The 23,260-nt window shown below is 38.3% G+C and overlaps 1 protein-coding gene and 1 pseudogene across 5 annotated transcripts in view; both read right to left on the reverse strand.

The window, feature by feature from the left end:
- The window catches only part of AFG1L (AFG1 like ATPase), a 194,383-nt gene extending 171,421 nt beyond the window's left edge, over positions 1 to 22,962 (reverse strand). The window contains exon 1 of one of the 5 annotated variants that reach the window (XM_027089070.1): positions 22,576 to 22,962. In XM_027089070.1, coding sequence (XP_026944871.1) covers positions 22,576 to 22,711 — 136 coding nt within the window. In that variant the 5' untranslated portion in view covers positions 22,712 to 22,962. The remainder of the gene's footprint in view (positions 1 to 22,575) is intronic. The other 4 variants (XM_027089073.1, XM_027089081.1, XM_027089092.1 and 1 more) reach the window with 4 other exon arrangements.
- LOC113610804 (60S ribosomal protein L36a-like) lies at positions 5,374 to 5,908 on the reverse strand (annotated as a pseudogene).
- Positions 22,963 to 23,260: the final 298 nt, after the last annotated feature.

Below are 23,260 nucleotides of genomic sequence, written 5' to 3' on the forward strand. Positions count from 1 at the left end.
GCCGATGCAGGGGACGCGGGTTCGTGCCCTGGTCCAGGAAGATCCCACACGCCGCGGAGCGGCTGGGCCCGTGAGCCATGGCCGCTGAGCCTGCGCGTCCGGAGCCTGTGCTCTGCAACGGGAGAGGCCACAATGGTGAGAGGCCCGTGTACCGCAAAAAAAAAAAAAAAAAATCTAAGAAAGATAAATGGAAAATTCTAAAAGATGCAGAAACTATGGGACTTCACTGGTGGCACAGTGGTTAAGAATCCGCCTGCCAATGCAGGGGACACAGGTTCGATCCCTGGTCCAGGAAGATCCCACGTGCCGCATAGCAACTAAGTCTGTGTGCCACAACTACTGAGCCTGCGCTCTAGAGCCCACAAGCCACAACTACTGAAGCCAGCACGCCTTAGAGGCCGTGCTCCGCAACAAGAGAAGCCACCACAATGAGAAGCCTGCACACCTCAACGAAGAGTAGCCCCTGTTCGCCGCAACTAGAGAAAGCCCACGTGCGGCAATGAAGACCCAACGCAGCCAAAAAAAAGTTTTTTTAATTTAAAGATAAAATAAAATATGCAGAGACGAAACAACACACTTCTAAATAACATATGGGTCAATGAAGAAACCTCAAGATAAATGTAAAAATTCTTCGAGTTAAATGAAAATGGAAGCACAATTTATCAAAATTTGTGGGATGCAGCAAAAGCAGTGATTAAAGGGAAATTTATAGCAATGAATGTATATATTAGAAAGAAGAAAGATCTAAAATCAATCATCTAAGTTTCCACCTTAAGAAACTAGAAAAAGAAAATTAAATCCAAAGTAAGCAGAAGAAAAGAAATAAGAGCAGAAATCAGTGGAATTGAAAATAGGAAATCAACAGAGAAAATCAATGAAACCAAACACTGGCTCTTTGAAAAGATCAATAAAATTGATAAGCCTCTAGCCAGGCTAACAAGGAAAAAGGAGAGAGGACACTAATTGCTAATATCAGAAATGAAAGAGGGATATCACTATAGATCCCATGGACATTAAAAGGATAATAAAGGAATACTATGAACAACTCAACCCATAAATTTGAGAACCTAGGTGAAATGGACAAATTCCTTGAAAGACACATCAGCCAAGATTCACACAAGAAGAAACAGACAATCTAAATAGGCCTGCATCTATTAAAGAAACTGAACCAGTAATTAATAGTCTTCCAAAACAGAAAGCATCAGGCACAGATGGGTTCACTGGTGAATTCTACCAAACATTTAAAGAATTATACTAATTCTCTACAACCTCTTTCAGAGGATTAGAAGCAGAAGGAATACTTCCTAACTCATTCTATGAGGCCAGCATTTCCCTAATACCAAAATAAGACAAAGACATTACAAGAAAAGAAAACTACACCAATATCTCTCGTGAACATAGATGCAAAAATCCCTAACAAAATACTACCAAATCAAATCCAACAATGTATAAAAAGAATTTCACAATATAAACAAGTGAGAATTATCCCAGGAATGCAAGGCTGGTTCAACCTTTTTTCTTTTCTTTTTTTTTTTTTTTTGGCTGTGCCATGTGGCATGCAGGATCTTAGTTCCCTGACCAGGGATCGAATCCATGCCCTCTACAGTGGAAGCATGGAGTCTTAACCACTGGACCACCAGGGAAGTCCCTGGTTCAACATTTTAAAATGAATTAATGTAATCCATCACATCAACAGACTAAAGAAGAAAAATCACATGATCAGATCAATAAATGCAGAAAAAGCATCTGAAAAAACGTATACACATTCATGATAAAAACTCTCAGTAAACTAGGAATAGAGGGAACTTCCTCATCTTGATAAAGAATACCTACAGCAAACATCATACTTAATGGTAAGAAACTAGATGTTTCCCACTAAGATCAAGAACAAGGCAAGGATGTCCCCTCTCCTCACTCCTTATCAACATAGTACTAGATAAATCCATAAGACAAGAAAAGGCAATAAAACGTATACAGATTGAGAAGGAAGATATAAAATGGTCTGTTCCCAAATGACATGGTCATCTATACAGAAAATACAAAAGAATCAATAAAATAACTCCTGGGACTAACAAGTAATTATAGTAAGGATACAAGGTTAATATACAAAAGTCAACTGCTTTCATATATGCCTGCAATGAACAAGTGGAATGTGAAATTAAAAACACAATACCAGGACTTCTCTGATGGTCCAGTGGGTAAGACTCTGTGCTCCCAATACAGGAGGCCCAGGTTCGATCCCTTGTAGGGCAACTAGATCCTGCATGCATGCCGCAACTAAGAGTGCACATGCCACAACTAAGAAGTCCACATGCCACAACTAAGAAGTCCACATGCCGCAACTAAGAGTCTGCATGCTGCAACTAAGAAGTCCACATGCTACAACTAAGAAGCCCACATGCCACAACTATGAGCTCGCATGCCACAACTAAAGATCCCACATGCCATAACAAAGGATCCTGCATGCTGCAACTAAGACCTGGCACAACCAAAATAAATAAATAAATAAATAAATAAATATTAAAAAAAAAAAACACAATACCATTTACATTAGCACCCTCCAAAAAGGAAATACTTCAGTGTAAATCTAACAAAATATGTACAAGATCTATATGAACAAAACTACAAAATTCTGATGAACAAAATCAAAGAACTTAAAAATGGAGAGATATTCCATGTTCACGTATAGGAAGACTCAATATTGTCAAAATGTCAGTTCTTCCTAACTTGATCTATAGATTCAAAGGCATCTCAATTAAAATCCTAGCAAGTTATTTTGTGGATACTGACAAAATAATTCTCAAGTTTAAATGAAGAAGCAAAAGACTCAGAATAACCAACACAATACTGAAGGAGAAAAACAAAATTGGAGGACTGACACTACTCAACTTTAAGATCTACTATAAAGCTACAATAATCAGAACAGTGTGGTATTGCCAAAAGAATAGACAAATAGATCAATGGAACATAATAGAGTCCAGAAATAGGCCCACGTAAATATAGCCAATTGATCTTTGACAAAGGAGCAACGGCAATACAATGGAGCAAAGATAAGACTTTTCAACAAATGATGCTGGGACAACTGGACATCCACATGCAAAAAAAATGAATCTAGACAGAGACCTTAAACCCTACACAAAAATTAACTCAAAATGCATCATAGATCTAAATGTAAAAGAAAAAACTATAAAACTCCTAGAAGATAACATGGGAGAAATACAGGAGACATAGGAGAAACCTACACGAGCTTGGGTATAGCTTTGACTTTTTAGATACAACACCAAAGGCACAATGCATGAAAGAAATCATTGATAAGCTAGACTTCATTAAATTAAAAACTTCAGTTCTGCAGAAGACAATGCCATGATCTCAAAAGACAAACCACAGACTGGGAGAAAATATTTGCAAAAGACTCATCTCATAAAGGACTATTATCCAAAATATACAAAGAACTCTAAAAACTCACAACAAGAAAATAAACAATCTGATTAAAAACTGGGCCAAACAGGACTTCCCTGGTGGTGCAGTGGTTAAGAATCCGCCTGCCAATGCAGGGGACACAGGTTCGAGCCCTGCTCTGGGAAGATCCCACATGCCACAGAGCAACTAAGCCCGTGCACCACAACTACTGAACCTGTGCTCTAGAGCCCGCGAGCCACAACTACTCAGCCCACGTGCCACAACTACTGAAGCCCATGTGCCTAGAGCCCGTGCTCCGCAACAACAGAAGCCACTGCAATGTGAAGCCCGTGCACCACAACGAAGAGTAGCCCCTGCTTGCTGCAACTAAAGAAAGCCCACACGCAGCAACGAAGACCCAACGCAGCCAAAAATAAAACTAAAATAAAATAAATTTTAAAAAAAACAACTGGGCCAAAGACTTTAACAGAAACCACACCAAAGAAGATATACAGATGACAAAAAAGCATATGAAAAGATCTCCATATCATATGTCATCAGGGAAATGCAAATTAAAAGAACAATGAGAAGGAATTCCCTGGTGGTCAGCGGTTAGGACTTGTCACTTTCACAATCCCTGGTCAGGGAATGCAAGCTATGTGACAAGGCCAAAAAAAAGAAAAAAAAAATGAGATACCACTACACACCTATTAGAATGGCCAAAATCCAGAACACTGACAAATGCTGCCCAGTATGTGGAACAATAGGACCTCTCCTTCCTGGGGAGAATGCAAAATGGTACAGCCACTTTAGAAGACAGTTTGGCCGTTTCTTACAAAACTAAACATACTCTTACCATACAATCCAACAATCATTATCCTTGGTATTTACCCAAAGAAGCTGGAAATTTATGTCCACAAAAAAACCTGCACACACATATTTATAGCAGCTTTATTCATAATTGTCAAAACTTGGAAGCAACAAAGATGTCCTTCAGTAGGAGAATGGATAAATAAACTGGTACATCCAGACAATGGAATATTATTCAGCACTAAAAAGAAATGAGTCTATCAAACCATGAAAACACATAGAAAAAACTTAAATGCACATAACTAAGTAAAAGACCAATTTGAAAAAGCTACATACTGTAAGGTCCTATATTCTAATGATATGACATTATGGAAAAGGCAAAACTATTGACAGTAAAAAGATCAGTAGTAAACAAAGGGAGGGGGTAGGTAGGAAGAAGGTGTGAATAGGCAGAGCACAGAGGGTTTTTAGGGTAGTGAAAATACCCTAAAATATACTATAATGTGCATATGTGTCATTGTACGTTTGTCCATATTCGTAGAATGTACTACACCAAGAACCCCATTGTAAACTATGGACTTTGGATGATGATGCTGTGTCAATGTAGGTTCATCGACTGTAACAAAGGTACCTCTCTGGTATGGGATGTTGATAACTGGGGAGTATTGATAACAGGGGACATGTGGGGGGCAGGAGGTATATGGGAAATCTCTGTAACATTCCTCTGAATTTTGCTGTGAACCTAAACTGCTCTAAAAAATATCAGTCTTTTTAAAAAGAAAAAGAAAGAGAGAATCAGTCAGGCAAGATACTCAAGGCTGAGAGATTGGCCAGCTTAGGCCTGGACAGCAGCTGTATAAATTGAATCACAAAAGACTTCTCAAAAGCTGCACTAAATTAAATCTGTTACTGCATCAGTGTACACAAATTATGTGATGCTGCTGCCATATTATTTTGATTTGTATTAATTTGTCTTATTGTACTCCAAATGGACAGTGGGAAAATGCCATTCTGAAGATCCACAAACTAATCTACAAACATAAATGTAAGATTTTAGAGGCACAAAAAGTCTGCGCTGTTCTAATACCTCAATTTTGTACCTTATTTCACTACTTTCTCCTAAACGAAGTTTAAGGAAGATCCCACTATACTCCATAGCCCACTTGTTATAAGATTTACTCAATATCATGATGTCTTAGCATCTGAATAATCTATTATAACTTTCTAGATAGTATTTTAACAATTACTTCAATTTTTCTCCCCAAGGAAAATAAATGAGTTTCCCCAGGCTCTGAGTGTATTTGTTATTACTTCAATTCCCCCTGCTTCAACTTTTTTTTGAAGTGAACATAACCTCCAGATTTTATTGTCTTCACAATAAAACAAAAGATGAAGTTTAGAACTGGAGTACTTAGCCCTTTCTCTTATCTCCTCCCAGTTCAAAATGCTTGCTGGTCTTAACAGTCAGCACTAACTCTGCAGCACTTTCTAGGCTCAATGCATTCAAGCCTCAGCACAATCTCCATTTGCAGTTTTAGCCTTTTTTCCAGAAAAGCAGCTTAGTCTGCTTCCTGTCATAAGACCGCTTTCCCTGGGCATTCAGAGAGTCCTTGCCCTTCTTGTCCTGTGTCACTCTGTGGGTTTAATGCTTGGCATGCTTCTTACAGTTAGTTTGGCAAGTTTCAGGGATATACACCATGTTTGTCTGTTTGTGGGGGTGCTATCGGCAGGGGAAGAAGTGATTTCCCCCAATATTTAAGTTTTCATCTGAAGACAGAGGTTTAGAACAAAAAAATTCTTCTGAAGTTCTGCAGTATTACAGTCTATGCTAATATGTTCCACTTAAACAATCTCATGGCATTAATAAGTAATATAACAGGGACTTCTCTGGTGGTCCAGTAGTTAAGACTCCTTGCTCCCAGTGCAGGGGGCCCAGGTTCGATCCCTATTCAGGGAACTAGATCCCGCATGCTGCAGCTAAGATCCTGCATGCCACAACTAAAAGATCCCACACGCCGCAACGAAGATCCCGGGTGCCACAGCTAAGACCCGGCACAGCCAAATAAATAAATAAATATTTTTAAAAAAATAATAATTAATATAATAAACCACATTTATGCTCTTCTTAATGGCACATGGTAACCTATAACACAGAAAGAAGAGGCAATTCAACAGCAACAATTATAAAAGAAATTAGAAAAAGGCAAATTGTCACTAACAGCCCTAACAAGAATTGTTATATACACGTAGGTTGTTTTTTTTTAAACAAGGTCTTGACTTGGGGTCCATGACAAGTCAACTGGCAGGGAAGGGGGGGGATGGTCTGAGAGCCCTCTGAAATTAAAAGAAAATTGTGTGTGTGTATGTTTTTGCATTTCTTCTGAGGTAAGATCTCTAAATATACTACAGATTCCTTCAGATTTTCAAACAAGTGAACAAAAACTGATTAAGAACCACTGTTTTAAAAATAATTGTCAAAACAGTTTTAGAAGGAAATTCTAATAATAGCAGCTCACATTTATTGAGCACCTACTGTGTGCCAGGGACTAGGTTAAGTAACTTAACATAATTACTTGTTTTACTCCTCACAATAATCCTATTATACAAATAACTTAAAAATCCATGGATATGGACTTATATACACTACCAAATGTAAAACAGATAGCTAGTGGGAAGCAGCCGAATAGCACAGGGAGATCAGCTCCGTGTGGTGCTTTGTGACACCTAGAGGGATGGGATAAGGAGGGTGGGAGGGAGATGCAAGAGGGAGGAGATACGGGGATATATGTATGCATATGGCTCATTCACTTTGTTGGAAAGCAGAAACTAACACACCATTGTGAAGCAATTATACTCCAATAAAGATGTTAAAAAAATGATAATAAAAAAAAAATCCATGGATAAATCTATTCATTGATTCATTCACTCAGGTTTCTTGAGAACCAACTATAGCTCAGGCACTATTCATGCCACTGGTGAAACAACAATTAAAAACAAATTTCTTTCCTTATGGAGCCTTCCCTCCAGTCAAGGGGAAGAGAGACAAAAAATTAAATAAAGAGCAACAACAGATCACATAATAATCAGTATGCTGGTGAAAATAAAACAGAGTGATATCCTAGGACCTCTGACCAACAGCATGGCATCTCCAGGGAGCTCAACAGAAGTACAGAATCTCAGGCCCTACCCTAGGGGTCTGAATCAAAATTTGCATTTTTAACAAAACACATAGGTGTTTCATATGCACACTGAAGACTGAGAAGCACCATGCTAGGGAATGATTGAGGACTCCTATAGATTATGAGGAAAAGCTTCCCTGTGGAAGTGACATAAGTTGATACCTGAATGCCCAAAGGAGTCAGCCCTGAGGAAGATCTGGGAGAACTTCCCAGGCAGAGCGAAGAGCTCTGGCAAAAACCCTAAAGTGAAAATGGATATAAGCTTCACATTTTCAAAGAAAGAAAAGAAAGTCTACGTGGCTGATTTAAATGAACAAGGTGGAGTATGTTACAAGGTGAAGTTGGAAAGGAGAGGAAGGACCAGATCATGTACGGTCTTGTAAGCCACGGTAAATAGTGTGAATGTGATAGGATTAAGATCAAGTAGAAGGTTTTGATCAGGGGTGTGTCACAATTTGTTTTTTAAAAGATTAATCCGTTTGTAGAAAATAAGATAATAGAAATTCAAAAGGAAAGCAGAAACGGAGGAATAGTATGATATTCAATAATGTTATTATATATTATATATAATATACATATATTTTTATATATGTATGTATTTTTATATTGTATGGTATTCAATAAAACTATTATACACATATATGTAATTTTTTTTTTAAATGGAAGCAGGGAGACTACTTAGGAAACTCTTAACAATAGTACAGTTCAGAGATGTCTATGATTTGGACCAGAGAGTTAGCACTGCAAGTTGCAGGTTAAGTAAACTGACCAAGATCATATAGTTAATAACAACAGCAGCAACAATTGCTAACCTTTAGTGGGTACTCACTAAGTGCCAGGTACTTTTCTAAGTACTTTACATACCTTCATTCATTTAATCTTCACAACCACCCTATGATGTAGGTACTAACATATTCCTACCTTAAAGGTGAAGACACTAAGGCACAGAGGGACTAAGTAAGTAATCTGTCCATGTTCCCATAGCTAGGTAGTGGCAGAGCCAGCATTTGTACCTACAGGTCCAGCAGGGAGGCAGCATGTTATAGTGGAAGCAGCATGGGCTCTGGAGTCATACCCTCCAGATTTATCTCCTGACTCCACCATTTTGACTCTGGATCATGGCAGCTTGGGCACATGATCACCATCCTAGCCAATGATGCCTAAGAGGAAGTCAGCTTCTGCCAAAGTTTCTCCTGATACTCTTCAAAAGGAGACCAGGACAGAAACTCATTCCTTCCTGCCTTTGTACTTTTACCTGTGAAATTAAGGTAGCTGGACTGCTGCAAGCACCTTAAGAACATGAGGGGAAATGCTGCTCACACACTGAGGACAACAATAATCTTGACATATGTTGTGATAGTTAATTTTATTTGGCAACTTGACTGGGCCATCGAGCGCCTATACATTTAGTCAAACATTATTCTGGATGTGTCTGTGAGGGTGTTTCTGATGAGGTTAACACCTGAAACGGAAGACTGAGTAGACTGTTCTCCCTTATGTGGGTGGGCCTCATCCAATTACTTGAAGCCCTGAACAGAACAAAAGGCTGACTTTCCCCTTAGTAAGAGGGAACTCCTTCCGCCTGACTGCCTTTAAGCTTGGAACATCGGTTGTCTCCTGCCTTTGGACTCAAACTGAAACATCAGTTCTTCATGGGTCTTAAGCCTGCCAGTCTTTGGACTACAACTACACTATGGGCTCTCCTGGTTCTCAGGCCTTTGGACTCAGACTGGAATTACACTACCAACTCTCCTGGGTCTCTGGGTCTCCAGCTTGCTGACTGTAGATCTTGGGACTTGTCAACCTCCATAATTGCATGAGCTGATTCCTTATAATAAATCTCTTTCTAAATGTATATACATCTTATTGGTTCTGTCTCTCTGGAGAACCCTGACTAAAACATATGTCATAAAGCTTAACTGTGTTGACACTGTCTCCATAGAGCTGAGAAATAACAACAAAGGGGATGTGTGGTCTCTGTGTTCTTTGGTGCTTTAAATTGGAATGGAATTTCCAATTCTACACAAAGGTAGATAGTTAAGAAAGTCTTAGAGATATTCTTTAGAGACTTAAGCAAAATGGTGGACCAGACTATTTGAACAAAAAGTAAGCATTTTCCTTTCAGAAATGTTATTTTAAAGGTTTGCTTCACCCTTAAGGTTTTTTTGTTTTAATACCTAAGGTTAAATATTTTTTGAGAATCCATCTCCAACTTCATACTCAAAATCAGTAGAGATGTAGTTTAATGTGCAGAAGTTTTACATACAACTTGTCAGTAAAGTGGGGTTCAACTCAAAAACATTCTGTAAAGATTTCTCAGCTCAAAAGTATCCTATGATTAAAGGAAAGAATTGAAGATACACAAGATAACACATGACCATACAAATTTAAAGAGTTTTCAAGGTAAAGAAAACTATCTTTTTGCATTATTCCTTCCTAGACGGTTGTATGTTCAGAAATATTCAATACAATTTGTGATGAGTCTAGACTACTTCAAGGCATTACATGTGTTTACTTCAGTAGAATTAAAGATGTTATACAAAACTAACAGATTACAAGAGGTATCCATGTAACCCAGAAAAGTTATATGCTTTAGGTTCATTTAACAGCTTAAGGTTTTCTTTACAGACCTTGGATTCATTTGAAAATTTATGAGTGATAGAATTCTGAAAGGTATTCTATATATTATCTTCTCCAAAAAAATCTAAGGTAGATATTGTTATTTCTTACAAATAAGGAAACTAAAACACCACAAAATGTTAGAAAATTTAAGTGAATAGGCAAGATAGGATCTAAAGCTAAGTGACCCCAAACTACCACCAGGATATTGCCCTCATTAAAATCACCATAACACTACAGACAAGTGAAGATTGTGCTCCCATTTATCATAGCCAGGCAACAGAAAAAACACAAACCTCCCTCTAATTTGAAGTACTCAAGCCTCCTGGAGCAACCAACAATCCACCCCTCCTGGGTCTCCATCCTACTCAGGCCCAGCTAGAGCTCCGCCCTGCCTGCACTCTGGGCTCAACCTGCCTCTGCTCATATACGGCACTCTTGTAAAACCCAGTAGCAGCAGCAGCAGCAAATTTTTTTTTTAATTGAAATATAGTTGATTTACAATGCTGTGTTAGTTTCAGCTGTACAGCAAAGTGATTCAGTTATACATATACATATTCTTTTTTCAGACTCTTTTCCATTATAGGCTATTACAAGATATTGAATACAGTTCCCTGTGCTATATAGTAGATCCTTGTTGTTTATTTTATATATAGTAGTGTGTATCTGTTAATCCCAAATTCCTGATTTATCCCTCCTCCCGCCTTTCCCCTTTGGTAACCATAAGTTTGTTTTCTATGTCTGTGAGTCAGCAGCTTTTTCACTAAAAGCCCAAAGTTGAAGTGTTAGAGGAAAGAAATTCCTTTCCATATAAATCTAAAAGCCCTTACATTTCACATAGCTGGCTTTTAAGAATTTTGACTAACTAGATTTATGTACACCTTTTTGAGCTTTGAGAACAAAATCTGGCACTAAATGAAGACCTAGCCCTCAAATACAAAGATGACACAAAGTTAGGAGACAAATCAGTGCTGTATCACAGTCAAGATGATGTTGCCGTGCTACACAATGGGATAAAAGTACCAACAGGTGCAACTGGGTTCAAAAACTTAATTATACTGAAAAGAATCATTTGAAAACCTATTAAATAGAAAAACTGAATAAGCAACAACTAATTCCACAAATTATAAAGCAGCTATAGAGTGTAAAGCTCTGTACTAAAAACTTCAAACACAGCTAGCTAGACAGATACTGTAACTGCACTCAAAATATCAACAGGGCACTGGGGGAGATATAAACAAGTGGATAAACAACTTTAACAAAGTGTGGTATGAAGTAAAGGGAAGAGGAGGATGCTATGAGATCACAGAGCCAAAACTAGTAACCTAGCTTAAGGAGATAAGGGTACTCAGAGGAAATGATGTTTCAATTGAGAGCAAAAGGACAAACAGGAGTTAGCCAGGGAAAAATGGAAGGAAGGGAAGGAAATGCATTAAGCTGGGAGAAGGCTCTAAAATATGAGAGGATAGTACACTGAAGAAAATGAAACAAGTTCAGTATTGAGATATAAAGTAAAAGGCAGAGGGGGCAAGAGTTGGGCTACTAGAAAAATATAAAGGAACCAGGTGACACAGGGCCTTACAACGATAAGCAGTTTGAATTTAATCCTGAAGTTTCCAGGAAGCCACTTATGAATTTTAAAGAACTCAGTGGCTTAATTATACCCCCTCTTAAGCAAAGGAGAATACTGGAAAACATTTTAATGGCTTTATCTTTCTGACATATTAGCAATGACCTGTTGGAAATACAATAGAAGGAAAAAAAACGGATCCCATTTACAATTAAGATAAAAAGTCTAGAATAAAGAAGAGTCATAGTAACAATCAACTTCTAAGATCTATGTGAAGAAAACTAAAATCTTTCTCAAAGGCATAAATGAAAATTTGGGAGACTGGACACAGTGTTATTGAAAAGAAATGCACAACACTGTAACATTGTCAGTTCTTCACAAATTAATTTGCAGATTAAATACAGTTCCACCAAAATCCAAATCCAAAATCCTTAGAAAATCATGAAGATGCAAAGTAATGAGGGGGATCTTCACTACCAGATGAGAAAATAAATATAAAACCCTATGAGCAAAAGATCAATGAATAGAATAGATATTCTAAAAGGAAGTCTTCAGGGAATAATTTAATATATAATAAAAGAGGGAGGCATACCAAATATTATCACTGTTCTTTTCTTTTATCACCCAACTTGTAATTATCTATTTGTTATTTATTTTATGTCTGTCTCTCTCAACTAGGCTGCAAGCCACAAGAGGGAAGGTACCATGCCTATTTAATTCACTGTATACCTAGCACCTACAATGCCTGGCATATGATGGGCACACAATAAATATTTGTTGAATCAATGAATTAAGCAATGGGAGCCAAGAGATCATTCAACAAGTGACATCTGGACAACTGGAAAACAACAGAAAAATTAATTTAGATTATCCCCTCATACTACATACCAAAATACTTTCCAGATGGTTTTAAAATGTAAATATATAAAAAATTTCAAACCAAAAAAATAAAGTATACATGAATATTTACCTAGTCCAGTGGTCTGCAAACTATAGCAGCCTGCAGGCCAAATTGACCATGCACATTAGTCTATTATCTCTGGCTGTTTACACACTACACCACCAGAGTTGAGTATAGTTGTCCCTCAGTATCTGCAGGGGAGTGGTTCCAGGGCCTCCTGCATATACCAAAATCCACAAATGCTCAAGTCCCTTATATAAAATGGTGCAGTACAATGAATAGTTGGCCCGCTATATCCGCGGATGCCAAACTCACAAATATGGAGGGTCAGCTAAAGTTGTAACAGAGACCATGGCAGGCAAGGACAAAAGTATTATCTGAATGTTTACAGAAAAAGGTTGCCAATCCCTGATCTCTCTTAACAGGTGTGGACTTTCTAAATCTAATCCTGTCTGGACATCACAATCGCCTGTGAAACTCAGACTTAAGGACTCCCAATTAAACCCCAGTAGGAATGGATCAAAAACGTAACTGTAAGAGCTAAAACTTTTAAATGCTTAGAAGAAAGCATAATTGTAAATCTTCATGACCTTGGATTAGGCAATGATTTCTTAGCTATGACACCAAAAGCAGCCAAAGAAAAAATAAATTGGACTTCATCAAAATTAAAACTTTTGTATATCAAAGGACATTATTGGGACTTCCCTAGTGGTCCAATGGTTAAGACTCAGTGCTCCCAATGCAGGGGGCCTAGGTTCAATCCCCAGTTAGGGAACTAGATCCCACATGCTGCAACTAGGAGCCCTCATGCTGCAACTAAGACCTGGCACAGGCAAATAAATAAATTTTTTTTTAAAAAAGGGACATTATCAAGAAGGTGAAAATACAACACACAGAATGACAGAATATATTTTCAATCTATAAATCTGGCATAATTCATTAAGAAATAGAATCCAACAATTTCACCTATGAGTATTTATCTGAAGGAAACAAAATCACTATCTCAAAAAAGTATCTGCACCCCCATGTTCATTGCAGCATTATTTAAATAGCCACGACATGAAAACAACTTAAGTGTCCATCAAGAGATGAAAGGATAACGGAGCAACTAAGACCGTGCACCACAACTACTGAGCCTGTACTCTAGAGCCCGCAAGCCACAACTACTGAGCCCGCATGCCACAACTACTGAAGCCCGTGCACCTAAAGCCTGTGCTTTGCAACAAGATAAGCCACCGCAATGAGAAGACCGCGCACCGCAACAAAGAGTAATCTCCACTCACCACAACTAGAGAAAGCCTGTGTGCAGCAACGAAGACCCAACGCAGCCAAAAATAAATTAACTAATTAATTTTTTAAAAAAAAGAAAAAAGAAGAGATGAAAGGATAAATCAATAGTAACATAAATCAGGATGTTGATTGCCATTGGGAGTAAAAAGCTAGTGATTTGGAGGGTACACAATGGGAGCCTCTGGGTACTACAAATGTTCTATTTCTTGATTTAGGTTGTATTTACACAAATCTATCCTCTTTATGAAAATTCAGTAGGCTTTACACTTACCACTTGTGTACTTTACTAAATGAATCTTATACTTTAATAAGTATGCTTAAAAAATAAAAATGAAGTTAACAGTAATTATCTTTCCTGTATTTTCTACTATGTACATATAGTATTTTTATAATAAAAATAATTTATTTTTAATAGAAAAAATAACTAATCAAATATAAACAAAAGAGACCTGTCTTATAATAGCCCTAGGAGTCTTAAGGTGAGACATGAATATGACCTGGCCACCAACTTAATGCAACAGGACACAGAAAAGGTAACCTAAAATAGTGCTCTGGCCAGACATGTCCAAAGGAATATATTGAGATATGTGGGCCAGATTTTCAGAGTGACATTCAGAAAGCAGACTGTAATCTCAAGAAGGGAAGTAGTTCAAGGATCTAGAAACCGTGTCATAAGATTTGACTGATAAGACAACAGACAGTTGACATTGAGGAGAGAGTAACAACATCCCAGCACTCTGTGTCTAGCATACAGATGGCACCAAGAAATATTTGGGGAATGAATGAACGGATGAATGGGAGAAATATGTCTTTAATGTTTTAAAGGTTGTCAAATGGAATTGGGACAAGGAGGCAACCAATAATATGATAAATGAATAAATGACTATATAAATGAATAAGATATACTTAAAAAACTGTCATAAGCACACGAGAACTAGAGTTATATAAGTTGTGCCTGGGGAAAGAGTCAAGATGAATGAGAAGTTACAGAAAAGCTCTACTTGAAGAATTCTACTTAAAGAATTTTCTAGCAATTAGGGCTATATAAAAATGAACAGCATGCCTCAAAAAGAAACAATAAAGGCAGAAACTACCTTCGCACCTGACATTTAACTACGTAACCCAGAGGTCCTCTTCAGCTCTATTATTCTATGATCCCATGAAATGTTATCTTCATATCTTGCTGCACAGCAAATAATTAACAACTTGAGTTCCTTTGAAAACAGTATTCATAAGCAGTATCTTACTAAATTAAGATAATTTACCTTAGTGACTTACCTGCATACTATAAATCAAATTTCAATAGCCTTCTTTGAAACATCATGACGAAAGCAGTAGCTCATATTTTCTAAGACCCTCTAGATATTCAGAATATCCAGAGGAAAGGTAGTTAAGTCCAGGATAACAATAACCATCCCTGGTTATCTATAGAGGCCCTCTGCACAATCTTAGAAAAATCAAAACTTCGTCTTCTGGAATTCAAAGCACTGAAATCAGACTGAGCCCTTTGCCATTGTTAATATAAGTTAGTCTCTCCGAAAATCAAAATGGGTTTAGTAATTATATATAGAGTTGAGTTCATCCCATTCCTATTCACTGACTGGAATCCACCACCTCTAGCATTTCAATATTAATATTTCAATTACTCCCAGCATAGCCCTACATTTATATAACATTTCTTATAATTTTCAAAGGACTTTCTCCTATTATATAATAACTTATCTGAGCCTCATAGATGACATGTGAGGAAGGCAGAGTTAGGATGACTAATCCCATTCTACAGATGAGAAAAAAGAAATACCAAATTAAATGATTGATCCAGTACCATAGGATGAAACCAGAATCACAATCTAGTCTTTCCGGGTCACATTTTATTATTCATCTGGTATCCCATATGTTCATTAGTCCTATGACAGAACTGTTCAAAATTCTTCTAAGTAACAGTTATGGAATAAAATGAGCTTCACTTCTTCACAAAGAGAAAGAAGATTGTTGCCAAAAAAGAACACATGCTTAGTTAAATGAAATCAAAACTATATAAGGAATTTAGATTTCCAGTTTAAAATGTTTACCCAACTGCTGTGCGAAAAATGCACAATCAGGAAAAGCACGTTTAATATTTCTAAAGGGCTGGATTAAAATTTCAGCTGTAACTTCATTACTGTAATTATATTTTTAATGCATATTTATTAAACATCCATTCAAATACTGTGTTCACAATTATTCATGAGTGTTTTGTACATTTGTGTTGATTTTAACAAACTGTAAACAGTGGCCACTGACCAGAAATGTTCTCCTACAATGACAGAAGCCCATGCTAAGGTCACAGGCAGCCCGTTTATGCTCTATTATGTTCTATGCATACCCCAAAGAGAAATAGCTGCTTTTTTCGAAAACTGCAACGGTCATCAATGACCCAAAAAGTCAGATTTACCAGTGACATTAAACACCTATGTTTGATTCAGTGATGAATAAACAAAGTGCAGAATAGAAGAAAATCAAATCTTAATTAAACTCTTTCTTTAAAAAAACAACATAAGCCATCATCAAGGAATGCATTTACTTTATTTATAAAAGGATGATTTAGGGGCTTTAAAAGGGTGCTTTTGATTTAAATAGAAAAATTATGAAAATTAAAACTAAATGCTTGCCAGTTATCATTCTTTTCCTTTCGAAGCTAATCTTAAATGTGCCAATGTGTGTAACTTTACAAAAGAAAAAAAACAGTACTTAAATTTCATAACAAATCAGTAAAATACTGCCTAAAAATCTGAATAAAGCTATTCTGAAGTAATTATAGGCATGGCCTAGCATACTGAGTAACTCCTTAATATTCACCCTTTTCAAACACTATTTAATAATGAGACCTAAGGGGTCTATTTTCTTTCAAACAATAAAGAAAAATAACGTCTATTTGTTATGTTCATTTATTTTAAATTTTTTTACACATATAAATAAGAATTTTTAAATGTAATCTACAGGAATTACATTTAAGATATAAATTGCATTATGAAGCTTTGAAGTAACTACACTAAGAACTGCATGTTCAGGCTTTAAAAATTGTTGAAAACTGGCACACCTGGTCAAGAATATGGATAGATAATGTGTTGAAAAGTATCTTCTAGGATGAGCTGAACGGAGAGAAGAAATAAGAAGGACAAGTAGGACAGTGAAAGAAGGTTATGAAAAAAGATTCTGGAGATTAAAGTATGAGGTACCTCCAGCAGGGTACACATAGAAATGGGACCTCAACAGAGGACCTTAGGCAAGGAAGACAAAACACAGCAGGAAGAACAGACATATTCAAAAGGCTCTTAAAAGAGAAATTAGAACAAATCTTAGTCACAAGCAAGAAAAAAATATGAGTGGCCTAGGGAAACAGTATTAGATATAGTCAAGCTGAGGCTACATGACCTTCTGTCAGAATTTATAGAGCGTATTATTGCACTGGGCCCTTGACATCTATTATTTCTGTGGTACTTTTGTGAAAAGACAAATCTAAAATAGGTAAAACCAGGATTTAAGTGGTTAAGAATCCATCTTGCAATTCAGGGGACACCAGTTAGATGCCTGGTCGGGCAACTAAGATCCCACATGCTGCAGGGCAGCTAAGCCCGCACGCCGCAAATAGAAAGAAGCCCACTTGGCGCAACTAAGACCCGACGCAGCCCAAAAAAAAGTTAATTTTTTAAAAATAGTTAAACCCATTTAAATATTCACCATTTACTTAAACAAACAGAATGAAGCTCTTGAGGTATAACACAGTGCAAATCTACAGTAGATCAATAATCCATCTCTGGACTTCTAAAGTTCCTTTCTAATGGGTTCTACTCTTGAACCCACCCTATTTCATCTGCCCACCCTCCACCCCAGAACTACATCTGAGCACTAGCTATGCCATGTAATAAGTTGTGCTATGCTTAAAAAAAAAAACTGAAAGAAACCATTATCATGAAGTTAATAGTCTCAGGAGCAGGCATGAACCTTCTTTTCTAATATAATAATAAACAATAACAGAAATCCAAGAAACATGAAGTTTCACACAGGGTGTTCATCTAACTGAGTAATAAAAGTCCAAATCCATTTTCTTAACCACTAATCTATACAGCCAATAAATAATACCAATTCATATGGCTGAGTTCTACTCACATTAATACCTAATCAAGATCTCCAATGTACATGTACTAAAGAAGAGATTGTGACTAAAGGTAAATACGAATCTTCAGTTAATATAGAGATCTAAAAATATAACACTGAGATACAGAAGGACACTACAATGATAAGAAATCACAAGGTGTGACTGTCATATTACCTTGCCTCTATGAAATAAACTTAATTTCTGGGACTTCCCTGGTGGTCCAGCAGTTAAGACTCCGCGCTTCCACTGCAGGGGGTGCAGGTTCCATCCCTGGTCTGGGAACTAAGACCCCACATGCCACGCAGTGTGGCCAAAAAGTAAGAAAAAAAAACAGAAAGAAAGAAACTTAATTTCTAAGGCTAGCTTAAGTACAATAGATACGCTGATTTTAAGTTTTAGAAAACTTAGAAGCGTTCTCTTCCTTGGCTTCTCTCCAATTTCCCCTATGACCTCTCTAACTGCTCTCTGATGAGGTCACCTTCTGCTCATAAAACATCAGTTTTCCTCAAGAACTCATCCCTAGCCTTTTCTCCTTTTCATTCTACAAATATTTCAAGGCTAGTTCTTCCATTCTCATGGCTCTCAACACCTCATATTTCCTTTCTTAGACTCAGATCCCATATTTCCTACAACTACTTAGACTTGTTTACCTGGAATTATCACTAACACCTCAACTTTAACATATCCAAAATGGAACCCCTCCCTAAAATGCCTCTGGCCTTACTTTTCATTTGTTTAGTTTCCTTTGATAGACGGAATTTGATGCCATTAAATTACCCAAACTAGGAAACCCAAATTGACCTTAACTCCTCTCTTTCCTTGTCTCCCCCAGATCCTGTCAATTTTACCAAAGCAGGGTCTCTGAATTCCCTCCTTTGCTGCCCTGCTCTCCATCTTTACCACAGCAGTAATTCAGGGCCTAAATCACTCTCCCTAAACTACTACAACTTCCTTCTAAATAATCACCAAGCTTCCAATATTCCCCCATCCAGGCATTCCTGACCTGTTTTTCAGGTAGCCACAGGGATAATCATGCTAAAATGGACCTGATCACTTCTCTTCTTAAGAAATCTTCAGCAGTATCCCCCTGAGCCTACACATCTTTGCATACTATACAGGACTCTTCTAACCAGAATCCAGCCCACCTGCCAAGCTTCATCTCTAGCTGTTCCCCCTGAGGGACTATACATACACCAATAAGGGCCAGGTGCAGCTCACTTCCACACTTTTGCTAAAAAGCCCTCCCCTCTCCAAGCAGAGCTGCTTTCTCCTCTGTAGTCCTACAACACTTCAGATGGGCCTAGATTATGGTGGTGTTAATGTTCATTGTCACGGTAAAGAGCTAGTAAAACACAGTGGTTGGTTAAGTTTGTGCTTCTGGAGGGAAAATGCCTGGGCTCAAATACCACTTGAGTAGCCATGCCTGTTTAGTCATTTATAAAACAGAGATGACAATACCTTTATAGATAGCACAGGGAACTCTACTCAATACTCTGTAATAACCTATATAGGGAAAGAATCTTAAAAAGAATGGATATATGTACATGTATAACTGAATCACTTTACTGAATCACTAGAGTGATTCAGTTTCACCTGAAACTAACACAACAATGTAAATCAATTATACTCCAATATAAAATTTTTAAAAAGAAACATTAAAAAATAAATTTTTTTAAAAAATTTTAAAATAATTTTATAATAGAGTTTTTATGAAGATAAATTATGAGAGAAAGAAACGGCTAGCAGACTGCCTGGAACACAGAAAGGGCTCAATAAACATTAGCTCTTGTAATTCCATCTCCCAAGACTGTAAGCTATTCAAGGCCTGGCAGCCAATTTCATTCACTTTCCCCCTCCATACACTTAATACAAGACTTCAACTGAATTAGCAATCTCGAGGCATTTTCTACCCACACCATGACCACTCTGATTTCTAATAAAATGTTTCCCCATAACTATCTGGAGACTGAATAACTGTTACATTAAATGAAAATACACTTAGACCTAAAAGAAAACAAGCAGTAATATCAAAATTGACGTATATACTTAAATTATTTAAGATACCAAATTTTATTGATACTTTCAATTGTTTAATAATCTGACTAATGGAAATACATATATCGCAAAGTGGAATTTATAAGTTGTACTTCCTAAGGAATTTAAAGTTAGGTGATATGAATGAACACCATTTTAGGACCCCTAAAGTTTTCACATTTCCAGTTACCAAAATGTCTTAGAGCCAAGGCTGGCATTAAAGCTTAGATGGGGACTTCCCTGGTGGTCCAGTGGCTAAGACTCTGCATTCCCAATGCAGGGGGCCCGGGTTCAATCCCTGGTCAAGGAACTCGATCCCGCATGCTGCAGCCAAGACCCCATGCAGCCAAATAAATAAATTAATTAAGGGGAAAAAAATGAGAGAAAGAAATGAAGCACAAAAACAAAGAATATGCTCTTCCTTTCCCCTCATTCCTTTCCTTTATCTACTTCCTTCTTTTGTTTAACATTAAGTGTAATGTGCTTCCCTCACATTACACTGCAGTAAACAGTAGGCTTGAAAAGATTAAAAAAAGGAGATAAAACAAATGTCAACAGTAAATACCCCCCCAAAAACATCAAGAAAACGATAGAAAACAAACTTAAATCAGACTCTAAATACTGAATAACGTTTCAACTTAAATTTTTCTTTTACTTAAAGAGGGGGAAGGAGCAACTTTAGTTACAATTAAATTGACCTCTAACTGCATTTTCATCAAATGTCCACATTCAAAACAAATTCTGGGGCTTCCCTGGTGGCGCAGTGGTTGAGAGTCCGCCTGCCGATGCAGGGGACACGGGTTCGTGCCCCGGTCCGGGAAGATCCCACATGCCGCGGAGCAGCTGGGCCCGTGAGCCATGGCCGCTGAGCCTGCGCATCCGGAGCCTGTGCTCCGCAACGGGAAAGGCCGCAACAGTGAGAGGCCCGCGTACCGCAAAAAAAAAAAAAAAAAAAAAATTCTGCCACTTAACTAGCCAAATAACTTCTGCAACCTTGGGTTCCTCATCCCCAAAATGAGGATAACGGGAATTAAACAAGATAAGCACTTAGCATATTGCATGACCCAGAACAAACATTAAGGCTCATGTTGTTATGCTAATGTTCCTTAAATCCTAATTTTCATAAATTATGGTACATGCATTGAACGGAATTCTATTTTAACCATTTAAAACATGAGGTACAGGGACTTCCCTGGCAGTCCAGTGGTTAAGACTCTGAGCTTCCAATGCAGGGAGGGCCCATTCAATCCCTGGTTGGGGAACTAAGATCCCACATGCCTTGTGGCAGCCAAAAAAAAGAGGCAGTTCTACACATATTTATATGGAATGATCTCCAAGATATACTACATGAAAAAAAAAGGAAGGACCAGAACAGTGTGTATAGTATATTACCACTTCTATTTTTCTTTAATTCAGGTATTTATAAATATATATGGTGGATATATACAGAATGTCTCTGGAAGAATACATAAGAAACAAGTATGAGAAGTTGCCTCTGGGAAGGAAAACTAAATGGCTATGGAACAGGAGTGGAAGAAAGTCAACATTTTACCAAATTCCTTCTTGTACCTTTTGAATTTTGTGTTATTTGCTTGTATAGCCTATTCCAAAATTTTTTAAAATAGTTTATATTAAGATCGAAACCTCATGCTACCAAAATATTCCATTATACAGTAAGTGGATTACGCTAAACTTTACAGTAAAACCTAAGGTGACTTAATCACAGTTTTAGTATTAATTTCAACTCTATTTATGATAATAATCAAAGACTGATAGAGTTTTAGCTAAACTGCCAATGAGAATCAGTTTATTAAGATGTATAAGGGTGGGGTTCCTGGAGATTTTTTTTAAAAAGGAAAGCTTAAGTATGTGGATGAGGGAGCAATAAGAATAACGTCATTCATTCACTCAAAAAATATATCTGCCCATCAGGTGCCAAACACTGTGCTAAGTGCTGAGGAAACAATGACACCCAGTCCTTGCCTTTGAGTAGCCCGCAATTTAGTGGGAGTATATGAATATAGTAAAACTAGCACTCCTGTGGCCTTGGTTACTCAAAATACAGGTTCATTCACTCATGAATAACAATTTGAAAGAATGAATGAATGATGCAAGCCCGGTGACAAAATACGCCTCGCTGAAGCCTCTAGGACTTGAAAAGAACACAAAGAATTGACCCCTCAATCTGAGAATGTCAGTACACTTGCATTCCCGCAATCCAGAGAGCACGCAGGGCCTGCAGATGTCAGAGGTACAGTCCCGGGTCACCAGCCTGGAGAGCTTGGGATGCGGCAGGTTGGAAGAGTTCCCAGGCCTCAACCCCACACTTGAATCCCTTCAAGCGAGGTACTCCCCACACCTGGGTTTACAGGTCTCTAACAGCCGGAAAGGAACAAACCCTGGGTCGACATCTAACCCTCAAAATGAAAGTTACTCTGGGCCACCTCCCTCAGTGCTCCTTCATGAGCAGGCAGTAACAGCGGTGCAAGAGAGGGTGGAACTCCTCTCGAAGAAATCTCTCGAAAACCGTGAACCAAGGAGGCAGTTTGGGGAGCTCGAGGAGGGAGGGTGACTGCCCCGAGACTTCCCCGCTCATAAGCAGTCGTCTCGGCTTACTCCAGATACAGTCACTAACCTTTACAAAAGGGGTTTCCAGGGGCGGTGACCGAAGTGGGGAGAGCAGCGGCCCAAGCCCTGCACCGGACACATCTTCCTCTCAGCCGGCTCGGCGCTAAGCGCAGGGTAACCAAGGGCGACCAAGAGGCCGCCATCTTGAGCTCCGTACAGGGTAAGGAAGAGGAAAACTTTATTGAAACCCAGAAGAGAGACGGTAGCACAGACAAATCCAGCCGTGCTCACGGAAGGCTCCGCCCGACAGAACGAAAGGGAGCAGCGGAAGAACGCGACCTCTAGTAGCTCGAGGGCAAGCTGGACTCCAATGCCCTTCGATCCCTCCGGGCAAAACAAACCGGGACTACGACTCCCAGCATGCAGTGCGGCGGCGCGGGGGCCGGGCGAAGGGACGGGGCGGAGGGCAGCTTTAGGCTGGGGGCAGGGGCAGTTGTCCGCCCAGCGCCTGCTGCAGCTGATCTAAAAACATTTTCAAGGAGTTAGAACGTGTTTGCGGCGTGTATTCAAGTAACCACTCCTCAGCCTTTTAGGTAGCGTACCTGACCGAGATTCCAAAACCTAAATAAAGTGTAGGTGATCCAGTGGGCCTTCATATTTTAACGAAATATTGTTATCTCCATAAACGGTATCCCCAATTTATTTGCCTCCAGCGTCCAACGCATCTTTGGCAGAGTACATGAAATGTGCTC

Source organism: Aethalodelphis obliquidens, unplaced genomic scaffold (genome assembly GCF_003676395.1).
Source record: "Aethalodelphis obliquidens isolate GAN/ISIS:26980383/991018 unplaced genomic scaffold, ASM367639v1 scaffold3, whole genome shotgun sequence".
Classification (NCBI taxonomy): Eukaryota; Metazoa; Chordata; class Mammalia; order Artiodactyla; family Delphinidae; genus Aethalodelphis; species Aethalodelphis obliquidens.